Source organism: Podarcis bocagei (assembly GCF_964188305.1).
Source record: "Podarcis bocagei genome assembly, chromosome: 10".
Classification (NCBI taxonomy): Eukaryota; Metazoa; Chordata; class Lepidosauria; order Squamata; family Lacertidae; genus Podarcis; species Podarcis bocagei.
The window spans coordinates 75,994,780-76,017,129 of record NC_138135.1 but is presented as its reverse complement, the minus strand read 5'-3'; the positions used below and the strand labels follow the sequence as shown (position 1 = coordinate 76,017,129).

At 43.4% G+C, this 22,350-nt stretch overlaps 1 protein-coding gene across 3 annotated transcripts in view; it reads right to left on the bottom strand.

The window, feature by feature from the left end:
* DMTF1 (cyclin D binding myb like transcription factor 1) overlaps nucleotides 1-22,350 on the bottom strand; it is a 31,128-nt gene that overhangs the window by 2,241 nt on the left and 6,537 nt on the right. Inside the window, exons 2-16 of one of the 3 annotated variants that reach the window (XM_081210716.1) lie at nucleotides 19,832-19,948; nucleotides 17,580-17,702; nucleotides 16,986-17,080; nucleotides 16,355-16,469; nucleotides 15,570-15,646; nucleotides 13,684-13,841; nucleotides 12,189-12,221; nucleotides 10,724-10,833; nucleotides 9,523-9,751; nucleotides 8,511-8,662; nucleotides 6,799-7,014; nucleotides 4,543-4,628; nucleotides 3,115-3,273; nucleotides 1,486-1,872; nucleotides 125-269 (exon numbers count right to left, since the gene is read on the bottom strand). In XM_081210716.1, coding sequence (XP_081066842.1) covers nucleotides 125-269; nucleotides 1,486-1,872; nucleotides 3,115-3,273; nucleotides 4,543-4,628; nucleotides 6,799-7,014; nucleotides 8,511-8,662; nucleotides 9,523-9,751; nucleotides 10,724-10,833; nucleotides 12,189-12,221; nucleotides 13,684-13,841; nucleotides 15,570-15,646; nucleotides 16,355-16,469; nucleotides 16,986-17,080; nucleotides 17,580-17,702; nucleotides 19,832-19,940 — 2,194 coding nt within the window. In that variant the 5' untranslated portion in view covers nucleotides 19,941-19,948. Of the gene's footprint in view, nucleotides 1-124; nucleotides 270-1,485; nucleotides 1,873-3,114; nucleotides 3,274-4,542; nucleotides 4,629-6,798; nucleotides 7,015-8,510; nucleotides 8,663-9,522; nucleotides 9,752-10,723; nucleotides 10,834-12,188; nucleotides 12,222-13,683; nucleotides 13,842-15,569; nucleotides 15,647-16,354; nucleotides 16,470-16,985; nucleotides 17,081-17,579; nucleotides 17,703-19,808; nucleotides 19,949-22,350 lie in introns of all 3 variants that reach the window. The other 2 variants (XM_081210715.1, XM_081210717.1) reach the window with 2 other exon arrangements.

Below are 22,350 nucleotides of genomic sequence, written 5' to 3'. Positions count from 1 at the left end.
TAGTGGGAAACTGGTCCAGTTACATTGAGCTTCTCACAAGAATCACTCGGAAACAGCATTGCTTCACACACAGGAAATTTGAACTTTTTAAAAAACAGTCTGCTGTGTCAACCTCACGAGTTACCTGTTAGTGTTGTTAGGGGCAAAACGGATTCGCTGTCTATGTCATCTGATGTCTGGATAAAGCCATGGGGTGAAGGTACAATGAGGACGGTGTCATCCATGGGAGACGCCTCAACTTGTTCTTCTGTCGTTGGAGAACTAAGATCCTGTGTGAAAACCAGCATTTTTCAAGTAGTGTTTACAGAACAGAAACATGCTTTAAAAAAGAAAGTCCACAATAGCAAATAAATGAAGTGCTGTGCAAAATGGCTTGCTTTGAATGAACCACTGTGGGTGGAGGATGGCAATTTTTTAACAGCAAAATGCTTTGTCTCTTAGTTGTGAACTGTGGCAGAGCAATTACTAGATTTATTTGCAAGGATGACTGAGGACTTACTTACAAAGTAGAATGAAGACGACCTCCCAGTGCATCCATCACCTATCTCACCCGGAATAAAAGTGCCAGGGCTTAAGTAACAATGATGTGTAAGAGCTAAACTAAAGCAGATGTAAGCTGAAAGCAAAGGGGTTGGTGGGGAAGGGGGAGAGAGGGGGATTGGGACAGTGGCAGTGGAGGACAGGAGACTAGTTCCCCAGAGCTTTCAAGGGCAGGTTTATTTAGTTTACTTCTGAGTGTTTTAACAGCCACAAGCCACCAGGAGAATTGCTGGTTTCTTTGAACCGCCAGCAAGTGTTAGGAAATGGATTCACTGAAGAGCTGCCTGACACGAAGTTGGACCATCAGTCCATGTAAACCACAATTCCAGTTCAACCAGCAATATTCCCCAGGCAGGCATCTCACTCCATGTTGCTACTTGATGACGTTTTAACCTCAGATGCAGGGGCTGAACAAAGCATATTCTAGAATTATATTATCCCACTTCTCAAGTTGCTCAGAGGTGCTGACATTTCATTCCCTGCTCCCTACACATATGTACTTGAACCAGGATCATGTGTGTTCATGACCATTCTCACACATGTTCTCATCACTGAACGTTTGGCACTTCTCTCACTTTTGTCTGAAGCAATGAGGAACACCAAAGGGCACACAGGAGCCAAGAATGCCCCACCTTAAGATGATCTCCCCTTGGAGAAATACATAAGCAACTTGTACAAATTGGCCAAAAGCAATTCTCAATGTTTCTTGCGGCCCTTTCACGCAAACTCAATTTGCAAACTTGGGTGTTTTCCATGGAGTGCGCATTCCACGGGAAGCTGCAGTCAGTTCTCAGATGAGTGTACCAGCACAAAGCAGGTTTGTTTAACATGGTTAAAATATCAAAGATGAGTTGCATGAAGTTGCACTTGCTGAGCCTCAAAAACAACTGCTACAGATCCAGCCACGTGCCAAATCCTCATGCTGCTAAGTATTGCTTTCCTTACCTCAGAAACGTAGGTGCCAGCTAAGTCAGACCGACAATCCTCTTCACACTTGATATCAGTGTGCAAAATCTCTCCTCCGGCTCTCGCCATGACCCTGCCAATGAGTTCACTGCTACTCCTGCCACCAAATTTGGAGGAGTCGTCTTCGCTATATGCAGACTGCCCTTCCACAGCCAGCTTGGGGTGATGGATGTCCTCTGGAAAGGCGTCTGCTTCCAGAGCCGCTGGAGGGTCCACCAGATTAACTGGCTGAATGTCTGAATCAACAGCAAGTTCTGCCTGGGTTACGGAGGGAGAAATCTCTTCTGCTGCAACAGTGCGGATTATGACACTTGGTGCATGGCACTGTACCGTGACATTGTCACCGGTGTTCAGCAAGTGTTCTGGCTGTGAGAAATGGCCACAAAATTGATAAGTGCCACATAGTGTTGTGACTGACTTCATTATGCCCCTTCAGCAATGGTGAAAGGGGACCAACTATGCATTTTATTTTAAATTATTCTATACATACATCGTAACATTGCACACAAAATTACCCATTCTTCACTATATACTAAATCACATAAAAAGCTTGACATCTTCTCTATTTTCCTGAAAAGTTATGTTCAAATACTCAACAAATAAGCTTTACATTAAGTTTTTTCTATTAGCCAAATTGCACTAACAGTGGGAGTTTTACAATGTGCTCCAGCCTTTTGGCTCTGGGCCTTGTAACTCCCTCCCCTCTCCCAATTATGAGCTTTTTAAATCCAAGAAGAACCTTGCTGAATGAGACCAAAGCCCTTTCTAGTCTATTGATATTGGGCGGCCCCTGTGAGAGCAGGATGTGGGGTGAGAGGAGCTACTGGCTGGAACCCGCAGGCGGTTCAAAGGCTTCTATGTTATGCTCTTATACACCTGCCTTATCACAGACGTTCATATTTGGGGCTTTAAAAACACAAATTTAGTCATGTTCCAATCTTATTATTTCAATGTATATTGATTGGTTTTTCTCACCCCCCTTGATCATTATATTTTACAAAATAGTGAGAAGTAATGCCAGACACCAATAAACAAAATCTGAGAGATGAGCACATACTACTGTGCATTTATTGTGATCGTGAAGGGTGGGGAAGGCACAGCCCTGACTTCCTTGGGAGAGACGGGTCTGTCAGAGGAAAAGCTTCAGAAATAGATGAGAAGGGTTGGGATCAACCAGGCGCCTCCGGAGTGGCACGCTGGCATTGGTTTGGGTGGGACACCTGAGAGATACTGAGGGGCCATCGCTGCTCCAAAGGCTGTAGAACTCACCCCGAGGGTCAGTCTGAGGCTCTGTCCATTCAGGCCACAACTCTGATGCTGCTGAATGCAACCTGTGCGCACAATGCCCTTCCCACAGTCCATCAAGCTGAACCCCAAGGTATGATGGGCACCATTTTAAGATTTGACTTCCCATAAATCATTGTCCCTTGTCACAACTAGCACAACTAACACTGCAGAGGATTTTCACCGGAGAAAATACATTCAAGTCAAAACTGTTCTGCACTGGCATTTCGTTTGATGCAGCACAGCTGCTCCAGCTGACTAGCAGCAATTCCAAGCCCCCCCCCCTGCCCTTTATCGCTCCAGTTTCTCCTTTGAGACACCTACGGATAAGGCGTGGACGATGATCTGGTCTGGTGAGGCTGGTGCCGTGGCAGCTGTGAGGGTCACTGTTGGGCTGGTGGTCAGTGTCAAAGGCAAGCCTTGGGTGGAGCTTGTCTGGAGTAAGTACGTTCCTGGAGTCCCCGTGGGCTGCAGATGGAAAGACTCAAGAGAAGAAGGGAGAAGATCAATGGGAGGGTGCTCTGCAACTGACTCATGAAGGACATTGACTCTGAGGAAGTCAGACTCAAAACGTAAACTGTGTTCCTAAATGCAGCAGAACTGAAATAACCCTAGAAATGTAGGACAACTGCCTCCCATGTCCTTCCTTTCTCCCCACAAGGAGAATGTCCATATCCTGCAGAACAAGGCAGTGCCTGCAGCCACCCATGTTATCCTCAGAGCCATCCTGTGAGATAGGCTTGGTTCAGGGACTATCCCAAGGGCACCCGGTGACTTCATGGTCAGGGAGGAATTTCAACCTGGTCTCCTGAGTTCCAGTCCAACCCTCTTCAATAGACTACATGGCTCTGAAATGCAAGTGTTCTTGCATAGAAAGGCAAGTCCCTCCTTGCTTTGAAATGTGCCAGGATCTCTGGAATTTGACCATTGGCATCTACCAGTTAACCCAGCTAGCTGGGATAAGAGGTATGAAGGATGCCCATTTCCTATTGATTTATCTTGTCAGACAACTGGGGTTGAGACTCCTGCATAAGATACATTCTCTTAAAGGAAGAGAAGAGGGAGCACCATCATTTTCCTTACACAGGGACAGGTGGACTTCAGGTTTGTATGGCCTTTAAAACAACAACAACAACAACAACAACAACAACTACTACTACTACTACTACTACTACTACTAATATCTTAGTGGTCTACTAATACATTTTACATTTCGAAAAGAAAGATATGTATAATTAGGACCTCTTAATGTTAAGTCATAACATTAAGACATCTTTTGTTTCGTGATTCCAAGCACTGAGAACATAAGAAGCACCTTTCTGGACCAGACCAAACTCCAGAGTGATCCAACACTCTCCCATGAGAATCCCAATAGCCCTGCAGAAACCAGGTGCTCCATCAGAGACTGGCCAGTCGTCCAGCCATAGGGATGGCAATCCTACTTTTCAGAGTGCTCCTGTTTCTTCCTCTGAAGTTTGACTTGCCTGCCCAAAGTGGCCAGTGGAGGGCTGGCTGGAGCCAGTTACCCATCCCTGGTGCATGCAGATAATGTGACACCATAAAGTAAGTTGTTTTGCATGATTTTAAAGCTTCCAGTTATATTATGCTGTAATATCCTGCTAACTGAACCTCACACATTTTATAATACTTTATGTTGCCATAAGGACACGATTGAGATGCTCCTTACCTCAAACTTAAGTCTGAAAAACACAAAACATCAAACCAGATAGGTGTGGAATCTGTAGAACTTACTGGCAGGATCTCAAAGGTCTGCAGTGTCCCACTATTTAGAGTTATCGTCTCAGAGTCAACAGAAGCAGCAGGGGAATCTGCAGAAGCTATGGGAGTAAGAGGGAGAAACATACTCTATTTATTTATTTATTTATTTATTTATTTATTTATGAATGAATGAATGAATGAATGAATGAATAATATATACAGAGAGAGAGCGCCCTAGGTGTATTTAACTGATAGACAATCACATAATTTAGTATTGAAAGACAAAGGCTACAGTGGACTGCCAGGACAACGAAGCAGTTAGCGGGCATCTTAACAGTTTGTTTGCCATAAATAAGCCTCTCTAAGTGTTGTGATCCTTCAGCTGGGAAACACTAATTTGTTTACTACTAATTACCGTATTTTTCGCCCTATAGGACGCACTTTTTCCCCTCCTAAAATGAAGGGGAAATCTGGGTGCGTCCTATGGGGCGAATGCAGGCTTTCGCTGAAGCTTGGAGAGCGAGAGGGGTCTGTGTGCACCGACCCCTCTTGCTCTCCAGGCTTCAGGAAGACATCCGCAGCCTAGGCAGCCCTGCGGGAGGTTCCGCAGCGCTGTCTAGGTTGCGGATAGCAGCCTGCCGCCCGGCGCGAGGGGCGCCCTGAAGCAGAGTGCCCCTCGCGCCGGGCAAACATCCGCAGCGTGGGGAGCCCTGCAGGAGTTCCCCGCAGGGCTCCCCACGCTGTGGATAGCAGCCTGCCACCCGGTGCGCGAGGCGCAGAGCGCCCCACGCGCCAGGCAGACATCGGCCAGCACCACAAGCTTGGGGGACAGCAGGGAGGCACAGCGCCGCCATCCCGCTGTTCCTCAACCTGTTTCGGTTTCCCCAACCTGGTTTTGGGGGGGGAAATAAAGGGAAATTCCCCCCCCCTTATTTCCCCCCCAAAAAACTAGGTGCGTCCTATGGGACGGAGCGCCCTATGGGACGAAAAATACGGTACATTGGGAAAACAGTTGATAAATATACATATGATAACTACACGGAGATTAATTAAAACTTAAAACAAGCATTTTCAACTCAAACACCCCCCACCCCCGGCAGGCTCTCATGGTGGGTGTCACCAAATCCATGTGAGCAGCTGTGTGTGAACATCTCATGGCTCACTCTCACTGTGGGGTCAATCTGAAGTGGCCCAAAGAGGCCCCCAACTCCTGAATGGTTTTGGTCTGCTGCTCAACATGGAGAGAAGGTATCACTACTTACACACGAGTAGCATACTAACAAATACAGATATAAAATCTCATTGCCGTGGGAAAAAGCAGGGGCATGTGTGTCAATACATGAACTGTGTGGGAAAAGGGTGCCTTCCTTGTTTATGATTCTCTTCCTCCACACTGCTCTGAGCAGCTTATGTGTGGTTCAGAGACAAGGCCAAATCTGCTTAGTTTCAGTAGAGGAAATCACTCTGGCGTCTTCAGGCTATTTTGTGAGCAGCAGCAACAGTCTGCCTTTGTTCAGCCTGCAGGAATGCGGGTGAAGTAGCTGGCCTTCAACCTCAATTTTCTGCATTCTTCCAAAGGTGCTGGCTGCATGCACTGTCCTCTGCTGGATGAAATCTTCAGTGCTTAAATAGATTATATTCAATATAATGTGCTGTGCAGCAGCTATAAAACAATCAGGTGCTCTAGTACTTTCTGTATCTTCACTTTTTGCATTAGCTGCCTGGAAAGCAATACTGAGAGGGCAAGATACACCCCCCCCATTTAATAAATTTAAAAAATCACTGGCAGTGCTGCATTTGCTTCCCTCCTCTGCCTTCTTCCCATATCACTCTTAGAATCCCCTGCAACCTTATCCCAAAGGGTGGGGTACAAACCCCCCACTAGCAACCCCCACCGTCTTAGAAGCTACCAGCGTGGCATAACATAGCCATGAAATCCACTGCCTTCCTTACACAGGTCAGCACTAACCACAGCAAACCAAAGGCCATTTCCTTTTCCTCCCTGAACGCAAGAAGCCTGCCCAACTTTTCACATTCTCATGGCTATAGCTATGGTTACCCATATTCACTGCTTGCGCCACGTGAATGGCGATGGCGCATAAACCATGATGTACATACTGTGTTCTGTCTTGGCTGCATATGCATGTTATGTGTGGGGTAGCCTACAGGCCAACTTCTTGCCAGACCAAAGAGAGATCCTCTTCTCTCTGAAAATCAGGAAACCCCTTGATTTGAGGAAGGGCAATGATCGGAGGGAGGAGGAACAAGCGAGGGATCAGAGGGACTTACAGACATGGGTAATCTGAACTGGAATCTGCAAAGCTGCCATGGGGCTCGGAGAATTGCCTGAATTCTCATCCAAGCGAGCCACTCGAATCTGCACGTGCTGAACCCCAGAACTGGAATGAGCATTTGCCAACCCAGGTACAGGTTTCGTCTCTGAAAGCTGGTGCCCTGCAGCGTTCGTCTGGCTTTCGTGAAGCTGTTTCAGACCTTTTATAAGAACTGAAATGGGGAAACAAAAGGGTCACTCGGAATGTTACTAGACGCAAAAGACAGAGAGAAGTGTTTGGAATAAAGCTGTGTGTATGACAAGAGTTCAAACCTCAGGAGAACTTTATTAAAACTAATTCCCTGCAAAAAAACCTCTTGAGTAAAGAGCTTCGTGCATCAGGCAAATCAAAATGAAAAGGACCTAGTCTTCCTAATGTCAGAGGCAAGCACATCTATCAGTATGCCCACATCCTCTTCCTGAACTGTTTGCAAATAAGATGGGGAACCTTTCTTCAGAAGACTCTCGCCGCTGCAAAACTAGACGGGGATCCCATCTTTGGCTTTACTGGGGAAAGGGGAAGGAGGAGGGTCGCTCACTCTTAGGAACGGCCAGGGCTGGGCATGCATGCCAACTCCATTCTCTTCTTTCTCTTTCCCACTCAGTCACTCACCCACAGAGCAGAGAGCCACACCGCCTGAAGCCCAGACAGTACAATGGCAGGTAGGCTAGTAGCCTCAAAGGCACCTCCCACCCCAGAGGCATCACCCAGGGCAAAAGTCCTGGCTAACCCCCGCCAAGCTATGGCACTGGGGAGTGGCAGACTTCTTTTGACAACCTGAGAGACAAGAGAGTCACCACCCTGCTATGGGTAGGGTCCAACATTTGTCATACTCACAAGTACACCCATTGAAAGTTAGATGTCCCTCAATATCTATTTATGTATTTAAATTTGTTATTTGCCTTATTCTAATTACTTTGTATGTATGCATGAGTGTGTGTTCATGCACTATTTTTAAGGAAACAAACTTTATGAAAATGTATACATGCAATATTCATTTAAATAAGGAGAAGTTTAACTAACACAAAAACCTCAAAACACTACAATCTCAGTCCTAGATGTCAAGAGCCAGCCTAAAATAAAGATTTCACTTTATGCCTTTGCTTTTTCAAAGTTTTTAGTTGCATTTTGTAACCCGTGTCAGGACCACTGAAACTAGAGAAAGGCAATAAAAAAACCAAATGAGTCAACACAGGAATTAATAAAAAAATATTAATACCTTATCTTAGAAAACTAGGATGGCTGGGGAGATAACTGCACAAAACAGCCTTAGGACAACTGCATAGGTTATTCAAAGCTCCTATCTGTCTAGTCCTCAACACGCTTCTCCAGTAGTCTTCTGTTGTTACTGTTTCCTGCATGAAGTCTTCTCCCTCCTCTTTCGGGAAAGCTACATCTATTAGTAGCAGCAATCCTAGAGGAAGAACCTCTACAAAAGTTGAAGGTTTGAATCTCACCTTTGTAATGAACTCTAAGAAAATTGTAGCCTCCAATCTGAAAATTTGGGGAGAATAATGAACTACCTCAAAAGACTGTGGAAAGGATTACAAGATATGGAAATCAGGTGGAGCGCTCTTAAGGGCTATGCAAGCGCTGTTATTTCCTACTTTCTTCTACCCTCCCAGCAAACAAACAGCAAGCAGGTAAGGTAACCCTTTAATACTTTACCAGGAAACGAAACCTCTTTGTGGTTTGCGATCTGCCTTTTGATCGTCCACCATTTACTACGAAGCCACTGGGGTGAGCGCACACTGCTCCATCCTTCGGCCAGCAGATCCCAGTTGATATCATTTTCATCAGATACTTCTAGCTCTGCTATTCTGACAGGATTACATGGGAAAGAAGTGTGTGTTAGAGAAGGCAGCTTCCAGCGCAGAGGGAATGTTATGTAGATCCTGCTTTAATCAGATTTAGTAAGACTGCACAGCAACAAATGGCACGTGGTCTCAAGAGTGATTCCTGGTGGACTGTGGTCAACATCACAGAAGCCTCCTTTTGGGCAGCGTCACTGGAGGCCGAAAGCCTGAAAAGGCTGAGGGAGTGAATGGCTTAAACCCAGACAAGAGCCTCTCCAGCATTCCCTCCTGCAGGGGCAAACCAGACATCTCGGAAGTCCACAAGCAGAGTCTGAGGGTAATAACTCTCTCTCTCTCTCTCTCTCTCTCTCTCTCTCTCTCTCTCACACAGATTTGATCTCCTGCATCTAGTATTCAGGGGCAGGCTACCTCTAAGTCTGAAGGTAGCAGCGTATAACCATCATGACTAGTAACAATAGGCAGCCTTAGTGTCCAAGGATTTCTCTTCTCCTCTCAAAGCTTACATTGTCGGCTGCCTGCAGTGTAACTGCCCAGTGTGGTGAAGCAGAAAAACCTTGGAGGATTTAAAGCAGAGACTGGGCGACCATCTGTCCTGGATGCTCTTGCTGAGATTCCTGCATTGCAGGGGGCTGGACTAGATGACCCTTGGTGCCCCTTCCAAATCTATGATTCTATAATTTCAATCTTTATACTTTCATAGCAAGAAGATTAAAGTATCTGGGAACAAGGAATGCAGCGGCCATTGTTAAAGAGTTGCCTAAGGTATTAAATCAAAGTGACAGAGATGTTGATTTTGTCTTTTTAAATTCCCCCCAGCCCTGCTGCCTCATCCCTGGATGTGCTTTCCAAGAAAATGGCACAACCTCAGGATTAGGTTTATTTCATCTTCTTTAGTCCACTCGGTGCCTCCACTTTGTTTCCAGTTTAGGTAGTTGAGCCATTTGGAACGGCACTGCTTCTCAGACCGCGTCCCGACTCGCTCTGCCACAGCAGCCCAAGACACTCCTTGCGTGACAATGTCCCCAGGCTCTGTGCTGGTTAATTCATGTACCACTTCTGCCAGTCTCTTTTCTTCTTCTTCTGTCCACTTCCCTGAAGGGGGAAAAAAGTAGGGAACAATACATGGCAATGAAAAGCAGTTTCCCTTAAAAATAAAAAATTAGATGTATATATGGCCTATCCTTCAAGCTCAAAGTGGCATGCAGACGACTCTCCCCATTTTATCCTCACAACCATCCTGTGATGTACATTATGCTGAGAAACAGTCACTATCCCAAGGTTACCCAGTGAGCTTTACAGCTCCTTGGGGATCTGAACAAGCGTCTCCCAGACCCTAATCCTGCACTCTAACCACTACACCACACTGGCTTGGGCCCTTTTTTTCTTATCTATCTCTGTTTGACTCCAGCAATCCCTCTACACCTTCAGGTTCTTAAACTGCTCTGACCTCTCCCATAGCCTATTCGAGAGAAATGTGCTTTTAGAAGCCTGGTAATGGGCTGGAGGCTCCCTGTATCACATCTACAATTTAGCCAACCTTCTATAGAGGTATATTTGTTGTAGCATTTGCAAACATGCAAAAGGTTCTTTCAACATTTTAAGAATGGGCAGTAAAGGGACAGAAGAAGTTTAGTACAAGAACCAATATATGTGCATTGAAAAGTGTAAAGTCCTAAATTATATGTGCTGTTTGTCTCCGAGTTAGGGCCAGAGCCATTACCGCCAAGGGTGTTTCCAACCACAGAGGAAGCTCGCGGGATATGGGTGATTCCCACACAAACGCTGGTGGACTTGGGGAAGAATATGCACTAGATGCTGCTGCCCAGAGTCCCTGAAACAGGCACATCTGACCCTTCTTCAGGGAGGAAGGACAGGATATAAATTAAATAAACAATTTCCTCTCCCTGTCCTCCAATAGTTTGAATCAATTATTTAGCTATTTAGTAATGACAGAACAAATTTCTAAAGCAATCCTGAGATGTACAGTCTTGAAGATTATGAGATACACTTTCTGCAAGTCAATTGTGCATCCATTGGGAATGCCAATTGTTGTAATACTTGTACCTGTATTGCAGGTGTCCTTCATCAGCCTGCATCGGTCTTTTACTGAAGAAGCACTTCTTCCGAGGGCAGCTCCAATAGTTGCCCAGTCATTGCCGTGCTTTATCCGTAGCCTAAACGAAACAAGTGTATTCAGCATGGTGTGCAAAGCATTTCAGTTGTATATATTTATTGGTTTACGTCCTGCCCCTCCTCTATAGGAACCCAGGGGGTGGGGGTGCTAACTATATATAAATATAACCCACTTAAAATAATTAAGAATCAGGGCGTTTCCGGATGGGGGCTTATTCTGGCTAATGGTTTGTTCAGTTTTGGGTTTTTGATGAGCATGCTGGTAGAACAGCACAAAATAAAAAATAAAATCACATTCTTAAAACAAGCACAAATCTGTAGATCAAATTAATACATCAACATAGCCAGATCACCCCTCAAGGAATGGCTGGGTATAGGGGGCCTATTTAGCAACCCCATTTAAACAACCACCTCTACATCTCAAACTGTCTGTAATGATCAAATAATTGATTACTTCATATTTTATCTTTAACCTGCTTTGGAATTCTGTTCTCTGACAACACATACAGACATCAAACCATTCTAAAACCGATTTCCCTGAAATGCTGCACTCACAGTAGCCAAAGAACAACATAGAATAGTGCTTAAGGACACATGAATCCCTGCACGCCACAGTGAGTTTACTCTGAAGCCTCACAGGACACCCTGTCAGGTCTAGAACCCAAAGCTTGCATTAAACTCCTTTTTTGGAGAAGGGAAGTTGAACATATTTTCAGCCAACCATCACTGTATTTATTGCATGTGAGCATACAGAATCTTACCCTTAGTTCTGTATTATTGTATTTCTGCATTTCATTTTGAAATGACTAGCTGGCCATGTCCTTTGGCTACTGCTTTGGAATCTGTAGCATTGAAGGGTTTTCCTCCCATTATATTTTGAATAAAGACCATTGCATCTGGTAATGCAGCCAAAGATAATAGGTACCAATTTCAAAGGACGTCACGGGGCCTCGATTACACAGGAAGGTGTTCACATGTCCTTAAGAACTATTCTATCTCGTTCTTAGGCCACTGCTACTAGCAAGGAATGGGGAACGAAAGAGACACTGGAGATGTAGTGTGAAATCGCAGAGAGCGCCAAAAGCTGTGCAAGAGATCAATGAAGCACTTGCAGCTTAGTTATTTGCTCCACACAAAAAAGAGAGCCTGCCCTGAAAGGACTTGGGAATGCTCACTTTGAATGCCCAGTCCTGTTATTCCTTGCCTGTGTCTTCCCCTTCCGCAAACTACACTGTGGCTCCTCTTAAAAGAGCTGGTGCTTGGCAAATGGTAACCTAAGGAGCCTGAGTAAATTCATGGGCCTTTGGCTGCCAACTGCACACAACTTTGGGGAAAGAGAACTGAAGGTTCTTCCAAACTGTTCACAAAACACTGATTAATGCAAAATAAAACTTACTCCTTGAGCTTTTCAATTTCATCAGGAGTGTACCTGTGAAATATACAAACAGCACATTTAATTAACAGACACACATAGAATTTCTTCAATTTCTTGAATTCCCCTCATTAGGACTCAGCACAGCACACAATATGTAACATTATTCACAAAGGCAAATATAATTGCAACTTTCAGAATAAAGTAGAATTTCAAAGTGCAATATGCCATACTGGATTGTTACCAACACTAACCTGATGTTAAGGCACAGAAGAGAAAGCAATTGTTATAGTCTTTGACAAGGTTCTTAAGTTCTGTAGGATTCTCTACCCATAATGAGCAGACATACCAAATGGTCATTAATCTTGCCAATGTATTATTCAAAACTATAGTCACATGTGCCCAGTGTCATGATTAAAGATGAAAATCCATGTATGTGCTTAGATACAGCTTCTGAAGTGAGCAGAAAAATAATGTAACTATTGGTGAAAGGTAAAGGTACCCTTGACCGTTAGGTCCATTTGTGGATGACTCTGGGGTTGTGGCGCTCATCTCGCTTTATTGGACGAGGGAGCCGGCATACAACCTCCAGGTCATGTGGCCAGCATGACGTAAGCCGCTTCTGGCGAACCAGAGCAGCGCCCAGAAACGCCATTTACCTTCCCGCCGGAGGGGTACCTATTTATCTACTTGCAATTTGACGTGCTTTTGAACTGCTAGGTTGGCAGGAGCAGGGACCGAGCAACGGGAGCTCACCCCATTGCGGGGATTCAAACTGCTGACCTTCTGATCAGCAAGCCCTAGGCTCTGTGGTTTAGACCACAGTGCCACCCACTGTGTTGGTATAAACTACCAATTATTCATCTATTTGGGCATACGATAAAAAGCAGCACTGATAACCCTGATCTTGAGCCAAAAGGCCCAGGAGTTCCACACACGTCCCCACCATGCAGTTGTACACATGAAGGGGTCCAGGAGCCAGTCTTGGGCTCATGTACCCCTCCACTATGGAGAACCTCGTATCTGATCCAGAATCTGAGTGCAGTTTGTCCAACACACAGTGGATACACATACATATGGGTGTGAAGTCCTACACAGAATCATAGACTTGTAGAGTCGGAAGGGACCCCAATGGTCATCTAGTCCAACCCCCTGCAATGCAGCAATCTCAACACATGCTCCCCCACCCAATTTGAAACCATGACGGACCCGGCTCAGCTTTGCAAATATACTAGCAGTTTTATTGCTGCAGCAATGGCAATGTTGCATGACTCATTCCCATGGCTCTACCACAAGCAGAGTTCAAGTATCATATGAGACTGTCAACTTACTAATGGTGAACATTAAGCAAGTGCTTAATTTGGAGAGATGTACTCCTCCAAGGCTTCATGGCTCAACATTGTTTTCCCCACCTTGATTCTTCTGGCCCTACATAACATGGTGCTAGGACTTAAAAGGGCCCCCAGGCCATTCTTAACCCTTCTCATACCGTTTGGTCAAATGTTAGGAGGTTTCATACTTGCCAACGTGGTTTCGATCATCATACATGCGAAGTACTCGTCTATAAACAGCAAAGAGAGGCCGGTTCAGACCCCATGCAATAGTCCTGTAGAAATCTTTCCTTTCATCCTTTGACATCTCAAAGATGATTTCAGTGGCATCTTTTATTCCACGTGCCTAGTCACATCAAGATTTGGACGACAAATTTAAGTTTCCCAACATCTTACAATAGATCAAGCCTGATACTTTATTAACAAGCTCTGCAAAACTATGTATTGAATGTTGAAAATGTGACCAAATGACTTTTTATCATTAGCTATTCAAAAATAAATAAATATGACTATAAATGCCCTGTTTCTATTCAATTTGGAAAACAAGTTACAATGCATTTGAATTGAAATCAAATTTGGGAAAACATGAACTTAAAAAAAAAGTGATGCAGGAGATCCCAAGTGAGTGGACTTGTTCTCTTTACGTTTTATAAACAAACGGACAGGAGAAAGGTTCTGTACCTGTGCAGCATGTTGGTTTTTGTTAACTTGCATATATATGGTCGTTTAAGGTTCTAAATGCCCATTTACAAAGATGCTCATATAACTAATATTATTTTTTCAGTACCTGAGCTCAGCAAAGTTAAATATATCAGACCAGTTTGCAAATCATGATACGCCACAGTTAATGGCTTTACATGAACAAGAAGAACACCTGTCTACATTCATTGACCATGGCTGACTTTAAGGTGCAAACTGGTGAAAGCCTAAAAAAGAAGTCTGTATAAACTGGTCGTTAAGCAAACTAAGAAAACAGTAAGTAAGGGAAGTTGTTTGCAATGACTATCCCTGGACGCAAGGCTTGGGATATTACAATACAGTGGTACCTCAGGTTAAGAACTTAATTTGTTCTGGAGGTCCGTTCTTAACCTGAAACTGTTCTTAGCCTGAGGTACCACTTTAGCTAATGGGCCTCCGGCTGCCACACGATTTCTGTTCTCATCCTGAAGCAAAGTTCTTAACCCAAGGTACTATTTCTGGGTTAGCGGAGTCTGTAACCTGAAGCGTATGTAACCTGAAGCGTATGTAACCCGAGGTACCACTGTATCCTATCTTAGGATCCACTGGTTTATTACAACCCATAACCCCTTGAACAAACAGAGGACTCTACAGTCACCCATTTATTTATTTAAGATATTTATATACTGCTTGTCAAATGAACCTCACAAAAGTGGTTTACATAAAAACTTTAAAACAAGCCTAAGTTAAAAATGGTAAAAAAGCAAAGAGCTACAAGGTACCAAAATGTTTTTTGAAAGCTACACCTTCCCATTCCTCAAGGCATGATGGTTCTTGGGTAGACAAAACATCTTATCATGGTGAGATTGCAAATACTGATAAAGTGACACAAAGAAAACTGGCTGCATTCTATAAATTGTGGCAGATTAGAATAGAACAAGATCTCTGTTGGATCTCTGTGACAACACTGCAGAAAGTAATAAGAAAATGAAACAATGGAGGAATTAAAAAAGTTGCTTGGAAGAGAACTAAGGCTGCTTAGAGAGTAGAGGCTGCTTGTAATTCTCCCTCCACATGTTCCTTCTTCGCCTATGGCTGACGATGACCAGCAATTTATTACAATGTTATGCTAAAGCTTTAAAAAGCCTTTTTGAAAAACTTAAATTCTGAGGCAAAGTAGGCCTACTAAAAATATTGTCTATCAAAATAATTGTACATTTCTCCCTAATGTGTACTTTCAAAGGACTGAAATTATTCAAAGGCTGTTTGAGGATGCTGTTACAATATTAACATTAATAGCTTGTATCAAGATCCTGCGTAAGTGAAAGGCCCCTTAGCCAATGGCACTTTCCCCATTCGGCTACTGAAACCAGTAGGTTAATTGAATGCATCAAACCTTTAAATAGCGTTCTATGTTGCTCATGAGAATGTCTATTTCTTCTTTCGACCACATTCCCTGCTTCCATTTATGACCTTAGAAAATGGAGAAGACACTATCACGCAAATTGCACATCACTGGAAGTACTCAGCATTAGGAAGAACAGCTAGGTAAGCCAGTGAAGAAATCAGGAAGCAAATTTCCATTACTAGCCAAAGGAAAAAAAGGCTAAACAGGGCAATAAATTAAACAGCATAACCTTCCCCATCATTCTCCAAGCAGGTGCCATGTGGAACAGCATTACATCTGTAATCCTGATTCCAACAAACACTTATCAACAGGCTTATCACATACACACACAACATCTTCAGAAAAATAAATCCTATACGTAGAGAAAATGGAAGCTTCTAACATCAATGGATTGTGCCTAATACTTGTAAATAAGAAGCCTCCAACATTGCCAAACAGCAGCAAAGGAGTAAAAAGGCTGAAACCAATGCAACAGAAGGTATAAAATTCCATTTGCTTAGGTGAGTCAAATATAAATCAAATTTAGTATGTTATTCCTGAATGATTATAATGAAGCATATGGCCATTCTGTATCAAAGCAATCCTACAAAAATTCTTGTGTATTTGCCGTATATGATAAATGTTTGTGATGCCCAAGAGTACTTGAAATAAATAAAAAAAATGTCCAGTAGCCCCTTAGAGACCAACTAAGTTTGTTTTGGGTATGCCCACGTCAACTGATGTCACATCAAAACGTAACAGACATAGAGATAAGCAGGAGAGTGTGAATTTACCTTTGTTTGTTAATGAATCCTTATCCTCTTTGGTTGTAAACCAGGCCTGACTAACTGCCGACACTTCTTCATTGCCTAGAGAAGAGATTTCATCCAGTTGTTCATTCTGGAGAATCTGGGAAAGGTAAAATAAAAAAGGAGATCTCCAAATTGACATTTGCTCTCACGAAGTCCTTAAGAATCATGAATTAAGGATGATGCAGCCACCTCACAAGCACTTACATTCTGAATTATTTCACAGTGAAATCCCCACGGATTATGTTGAATCAAACATGCAACTTTAAGCATTACATTGATTCTACCTGCGATGGGGAGCCCTCGGCCCTCCTGATATTGTTGGACAACCACTCTCATCATCCCCAAGATTTAGGCCACACTGGTTAGAGGAAGAAGATGGAACATGCAGTCTTAGGGTGGGATTTACCCACGGGAGCCCTGGGCAAGGACTTCTGCTGGCCCAGCATGGCTTTCCCCGCTCGCCCCCTGAAATCGAAGAGCCCCCAGAACAGTGCATGGGGAAGGAGAGGGGCAACTGTTCCATCCGGCATTTTATAGTTTATCTTATTGCACACCACTTTAGTAGCAGCTGGTTGCTTATAAACCTGCAACTAAATAAATAACGAAGCAGTACCTGGATCTGAGTCACAGTCCCTTCGTTGACCTCATTGTCAGCTACCTCAGTGGTAGCTGTCATAGTCACCTCAAAGCTCTGGTCACTTTCTGAAACTTAAGAATATGCAAAATGTAAAATTAGCACAGCACCTGCATCTCTGTTGCAACCTATGGCATACATTAAGGCTGTAATCCTGCGAGTAAGTCTCACACTGAATATTGTGCGATGGATTTCCGAGTAAGCATGCTTCTGCTTTAAAAATAATCTTATGTAGCAAGATCCTAATATCCCACCCAGACCAGAGGGTCTCATTTTTCCCTCTCCTACATGCAGGGTGATCTCCCACTGGGGTCAGGCCTCCTTGCCAGCTGCTCCTCAAACTACAAGACACTCATTTAATATCCTTGTGCAGCTCACAGAAAGAAGTCCAACTACAGACCATTTGTCATCACACATGGCATCACCCTCTTGCCTTCCTGCCACTTCAATGCCCTATCTGAAACTAAACCACCCCTCACCTGCAGAAGCAAGGCCCATATTCCTACAAGTCCTTTTCTGAACTGGACTCCGGATTGCATTCCTTCAGCCTTCCATTAGCAGTGACCGACTTACTTGGAACGGCAACAACAGAAATGCATGGAGTCGTGTCATCAAGACTCTGGTCATCTTCAGATGATAAGCAAAGCCTTTTATGTGGAGGTTCGACACTGTCTTCTGATTCTACTTCATCTGCCTCTAAACACACACACAGAAAAAAATGCTGTGAATTAAACTTAAAAGGAAAGCTTGCTGAGCACTTTCCCACTGCTTAAATGCTTTTTGCAAGTACGGTACCTTCTATACCAGCATTTCCCAACCTGTGGCTTGAAAAATATTCATAGTTTGTTATATATAAAATTGCTTGAGTAACTATGCTTTTAGAATAAATGTTTAAAGCTTCTGAAGCAGGTATCCTGCTGTTAGATGGTATTCTTACATACCTATGAACACAACTGCAAATAACTTTGTAAGTACTATAAATATTTCAATAAATACCACATTAATAGAGGCATCAAGTATATGTCTGCTTGGATGTCTCAAACAATGCTTCTAAAACAGGCACAAGCCTGCAATTAAAATGCATAAAACCAATGGCTGCTAAACACGGAAGACCAAAATTCATGTGACAATAAAAGGATGGAACACCACAGCAAATGAATTTGAGCTAGTGGGTCACCATACCCAAAAAAGATGAGAACCGCTGTTCTATATAGCAATGTGACTGAGACTCCGGTGAACAATACTTTAATCAACACTGTACACATCATTAAAATAATTATTTACAACTTTTAGACTCTGAATGAAAAGGGTATACCATTTAGCTGTTCTAAAGAAATAAGGAACAGTTTCTCCACACTCCCCCGTGTACTGGTTTGTGGAACTCCAATGGATGTTACACATCACACTATGCACATTAGGTAAGTGAAACAATGAGTTGATATTTAAAAGAAACCCAAATGGAAGCTTTGTTGAAAAGGCCATGCTATACAGTGGTACCTCGGTTTTCAAACAGCTTAGTTCCTGAACAACTTGCAACTCGAATGCTGCAAAAGTCAGTGTTCCGGTTTGTGAACTTTGCTTTGGAAGCTGAATGTGCTCCTGAGCTTCTGTTTTCACTGTTGCGCTGCTAATTTGCGCCCCCCCCCCCTGTAATCAAAGCCTTCCATTTCCTATTGCAGTGTTCTGAGGTGATATTTGGAGCTTATATTTGGTGCTATGGTTTTTGCTATTTTTTGTGTTTTTGTGACTGTGGCTTGTTCTTTGTTTTATGATTGATTGATTGTGTGACTGCGGAAATGGATAAAAGCCCCCCCCCCCCCTGCAAACAATGACTATCATCAGTGCAGGCACGAAATTTATTTTTAAAATTTTTTATCATCTACAATACTGTCTTATTTCTTTTATAGGACAGTACATTGATTATTGCTTTCATTTTATGCATCAATGGTCTCATTAGATAGTAAAATTCGTGTTAAATTGCTGTTATAGGGGTTGTTTTTAAAAGTCTGGAATGGATTCATCCGTTTTGCATTACTTTCTATGGGAAAGCACACCTTGGTTTTGGAACACCTTGGTTTTGGAACAGACTTCTGGAACGGATTAAGTTTGAGAACCAAGGTACCAATGTATAGTGAAGAGTTTATCAGACTGAAAACTTGTGCAGAAATCTATATACATTTGGGTAATTTCCACAATACTGGTCTACAATACTTTGTTCATGAAACCCTTTGTATGCTAACTTCTAAGCTAAGAAATCCAAGACCGATTCTAGCATAAATCTGTTCATGTGCCAGGCATGTTGGGTCTTGCCATTGCTCTGCACCTTCTGAGAACACAACATACAAAACCCAGAAGCAGGGGCGCTTTCTTAGCAGAGGGCAAGCTGTCTCTGAAGGAAGGACGGCTGCTCAGTGGAGCACACATGGTCCAAATGCGAATCCCTGACATCTACAGCTTTAAAGGATCAGGTGATGGAGAAGATCTCTGCAGACTCTGGAGTCACTGCCAGTCAGAGAAGCCAAAACTTGGATAGACAAAGAAACAGTCTGACCTGATATAAGGCAGCTTCCTAAGGGGAACCAGGGCTGATCTTTGCATCTAGAAGCTGCTGAAAAGCTTCCAGGGAACCCTAAAGATCCTCAGCAGTTTGAAAACCACTGTTCTAGAGCAAAAATCCCACAGGAAAATCTGCTCTACCTAAACTGCAGTACACAAATATCCAAAGGAAATAATATTAAACAGATCCCATCCTACTTTGTTGGTTGGTTAACTATAATTTGAAATAATATGGAGAAAGCATACAGTCAAATAACAGTTGTCTATACCATCCTGAGGGCAGTGAAGAATAAGGTTTCCTTCAGTGTCTTGGGTCAAAGTCACAGAATTCACGGTTTCTACTGTCACTGTGTCAGATTCTTCTTTAACTGTGCTCATACTCAAATCTGAACGAGAACAGATCACAGATTAGTAATGTTTAAATGACCACACCTGTTTTGAGTCTGTAAGCTGTCTATTATCCCAGAATCAACATGATCTCATGTGCTGCTTAAATTCTGGGTACAGAAAACATGCCTGCCAGGTAGAACCACCACACTATAGCCAAGGCACAGACCTGGCTAAGAGAGCCACAGCCACTACCATTGTGGTGGAGGACAACGAACTCAGAGCACGCATCCAGTAGCCCATCACAGCACTGGGCACCTGGAACTCGTAGCTGGAAACACTCGTCATGTCTGGGTATGGCACAGAGATACGCCATGCTTACTCTCAATGCAGCCCTAACTATGTCTGTGTAGAAGTATTCCCAGGTAAGGGGGGTTAGGATTGCAGCCCAAACCTCTAAAGGTCTTAACCACACAAAAGAGGAAGGAAAGGAAATGAGGCACAGCAGAGAAAGAAACTCAGTACAAAGAGGCACATTTCTGGCCTAAAAAAGGAGCCCCCCCCCCCACTACACAGTCTGATTAGGTGAAGCCTCTTCTTATTTGCCATGGGCATCCAGGTGAGCAGCAATGCTTAAACCTTGGAATGCTGAGTAGAACTTTCATGAACCATGAAAAATATATCATACAGAATAGAAAGCAGGGTAGCTGTGTTCTCAAAACTCCTTTAGGAGTCCCACCCCAAGTCACCCTTAGTTTTCTCCCAGGAACCAAGAGCTGCTGAATAGAGGGCACTTCAATATTGCAAATGCATCTGACCACAAGTCTCATTTGGAAGGTGACTGAACACGACTTAGTGCAACAGGACTGCTTGAGGTTCCCCGATTACATAACTGCAGAACACGAGAGAGACGTTGCTGTCCCGGCACCTCCATTTCCTCGTATCCAGAAATGCAAGAAGGGCCTTTACTCTTGCCAGAGGTTTGGCTCTGCCCTCGCCGGTTCTGGAAGTGGGAAAGTCCCGTATGCTCAGAGACTGTGCCTGCCCATTAGGGGAAAGAGGAAGCCCTGGACACTTATTTTTTAGATGTCCTTTTTACGATGAGGCACATAGAGATACCATCGGCCCCCATCTAGTGAGGCTTGCTGACCTTCCGGACAAGCCTAAACTAAATTTTCTCCTCTTAGGCAAACATCAAAAAATGACCCAGATGGTCACCAGATTCTGCGCGCAGATTTGTAGGCGTAGAACACCCCCTGAACAAATAGATCGCTGGGAAAACTGCCGTAGCCGGCCTCCTGGGCGTCCCAGAGGCAATCTGCATGTTAGTTTAACCTTAGGTCTTTTTGTGTTCATGCAACTATTTTAATTTTAATCTATAAGCTGTTATTGTATATTGTTTTAAATGTCTATTTCATTCTTGTGAAAGCAGTCTCTGTTGTGCTTCTTGAACTGGTCTTTGACTGTAATAATAAATTATTACTATTACAGCAGTTAGCACATAATTGTGCTTGCCTTGTCTCAATGTGGGCGGTGAAGGAGCATTTTGAAGTCTGCATTTATAGGCTCTAGTTGCCAGTCAGTGGAGCTATTTCGGAAGGTTTGGAGATTGCGGACTCCCATGGTGAAGTGGGGACCTCTGCAGCATGTGAGGACCAGCAGTGCTCACTTGGCTGCACATTTTGAGGGCAGCTTCTAACAAATTAAAACATCAAAAACTTCCCTATGCAGGGCTGCCTTCAGGTGTCTTCTACAAGCCTGATAGTTATTTCCTCTGACATCTAAAAGCTTGGGTCCGCTTTCAATGAAGGATCACCTTACCCCACATTGTGCCCATTCACTGCCTTATCTCTGAAAATGGCACTTGCAGAAGTGGCTCTTATGTTTGCTCCCTACTTGCAAAGGAATCAGTATTTCAGCAGGGAAGCACCTAAACACTTGAACTCCCTGCCCATTGCCATTGGGAAGATGACTTTGCTGAAAGGTGCTGAAGGTGTCTGCTGAAAAAAAAAGTCTAGGCAAGCCTACCCATTATGTAAAGCTGACATGCATTTTAATATTTAATCTTATTTTATGACATATATTTTAGCTGATTCTGTTTGTAACTTTATGTTTTATAAATAAATTTAACGTGTATTTTACATTTTATGTAAACAGCTTAGAGGTTTTTACAATTAAATGATGTGCAAACTGTTGAATTTTTTTTTTAAAAAAATAGCTTCAGTCTGTAATATTTTATAAATCTGATGAAAAATTATGTTTCCTTGGTGTTGTTTTGAAATGGTATAGTCAAAAGTAAGTAAATTTAGCCACAGTGTGATTTAAAATGCTCAACCTTACCTATGTCATGCCCTTGGCCCATGTGAACTCCCCAACTGAACGCGCGCGCGCACACACACACACACACACACACACACCGCCTAATCATGGCCTGGCAGACATTCACTAAATCACCTCTTTC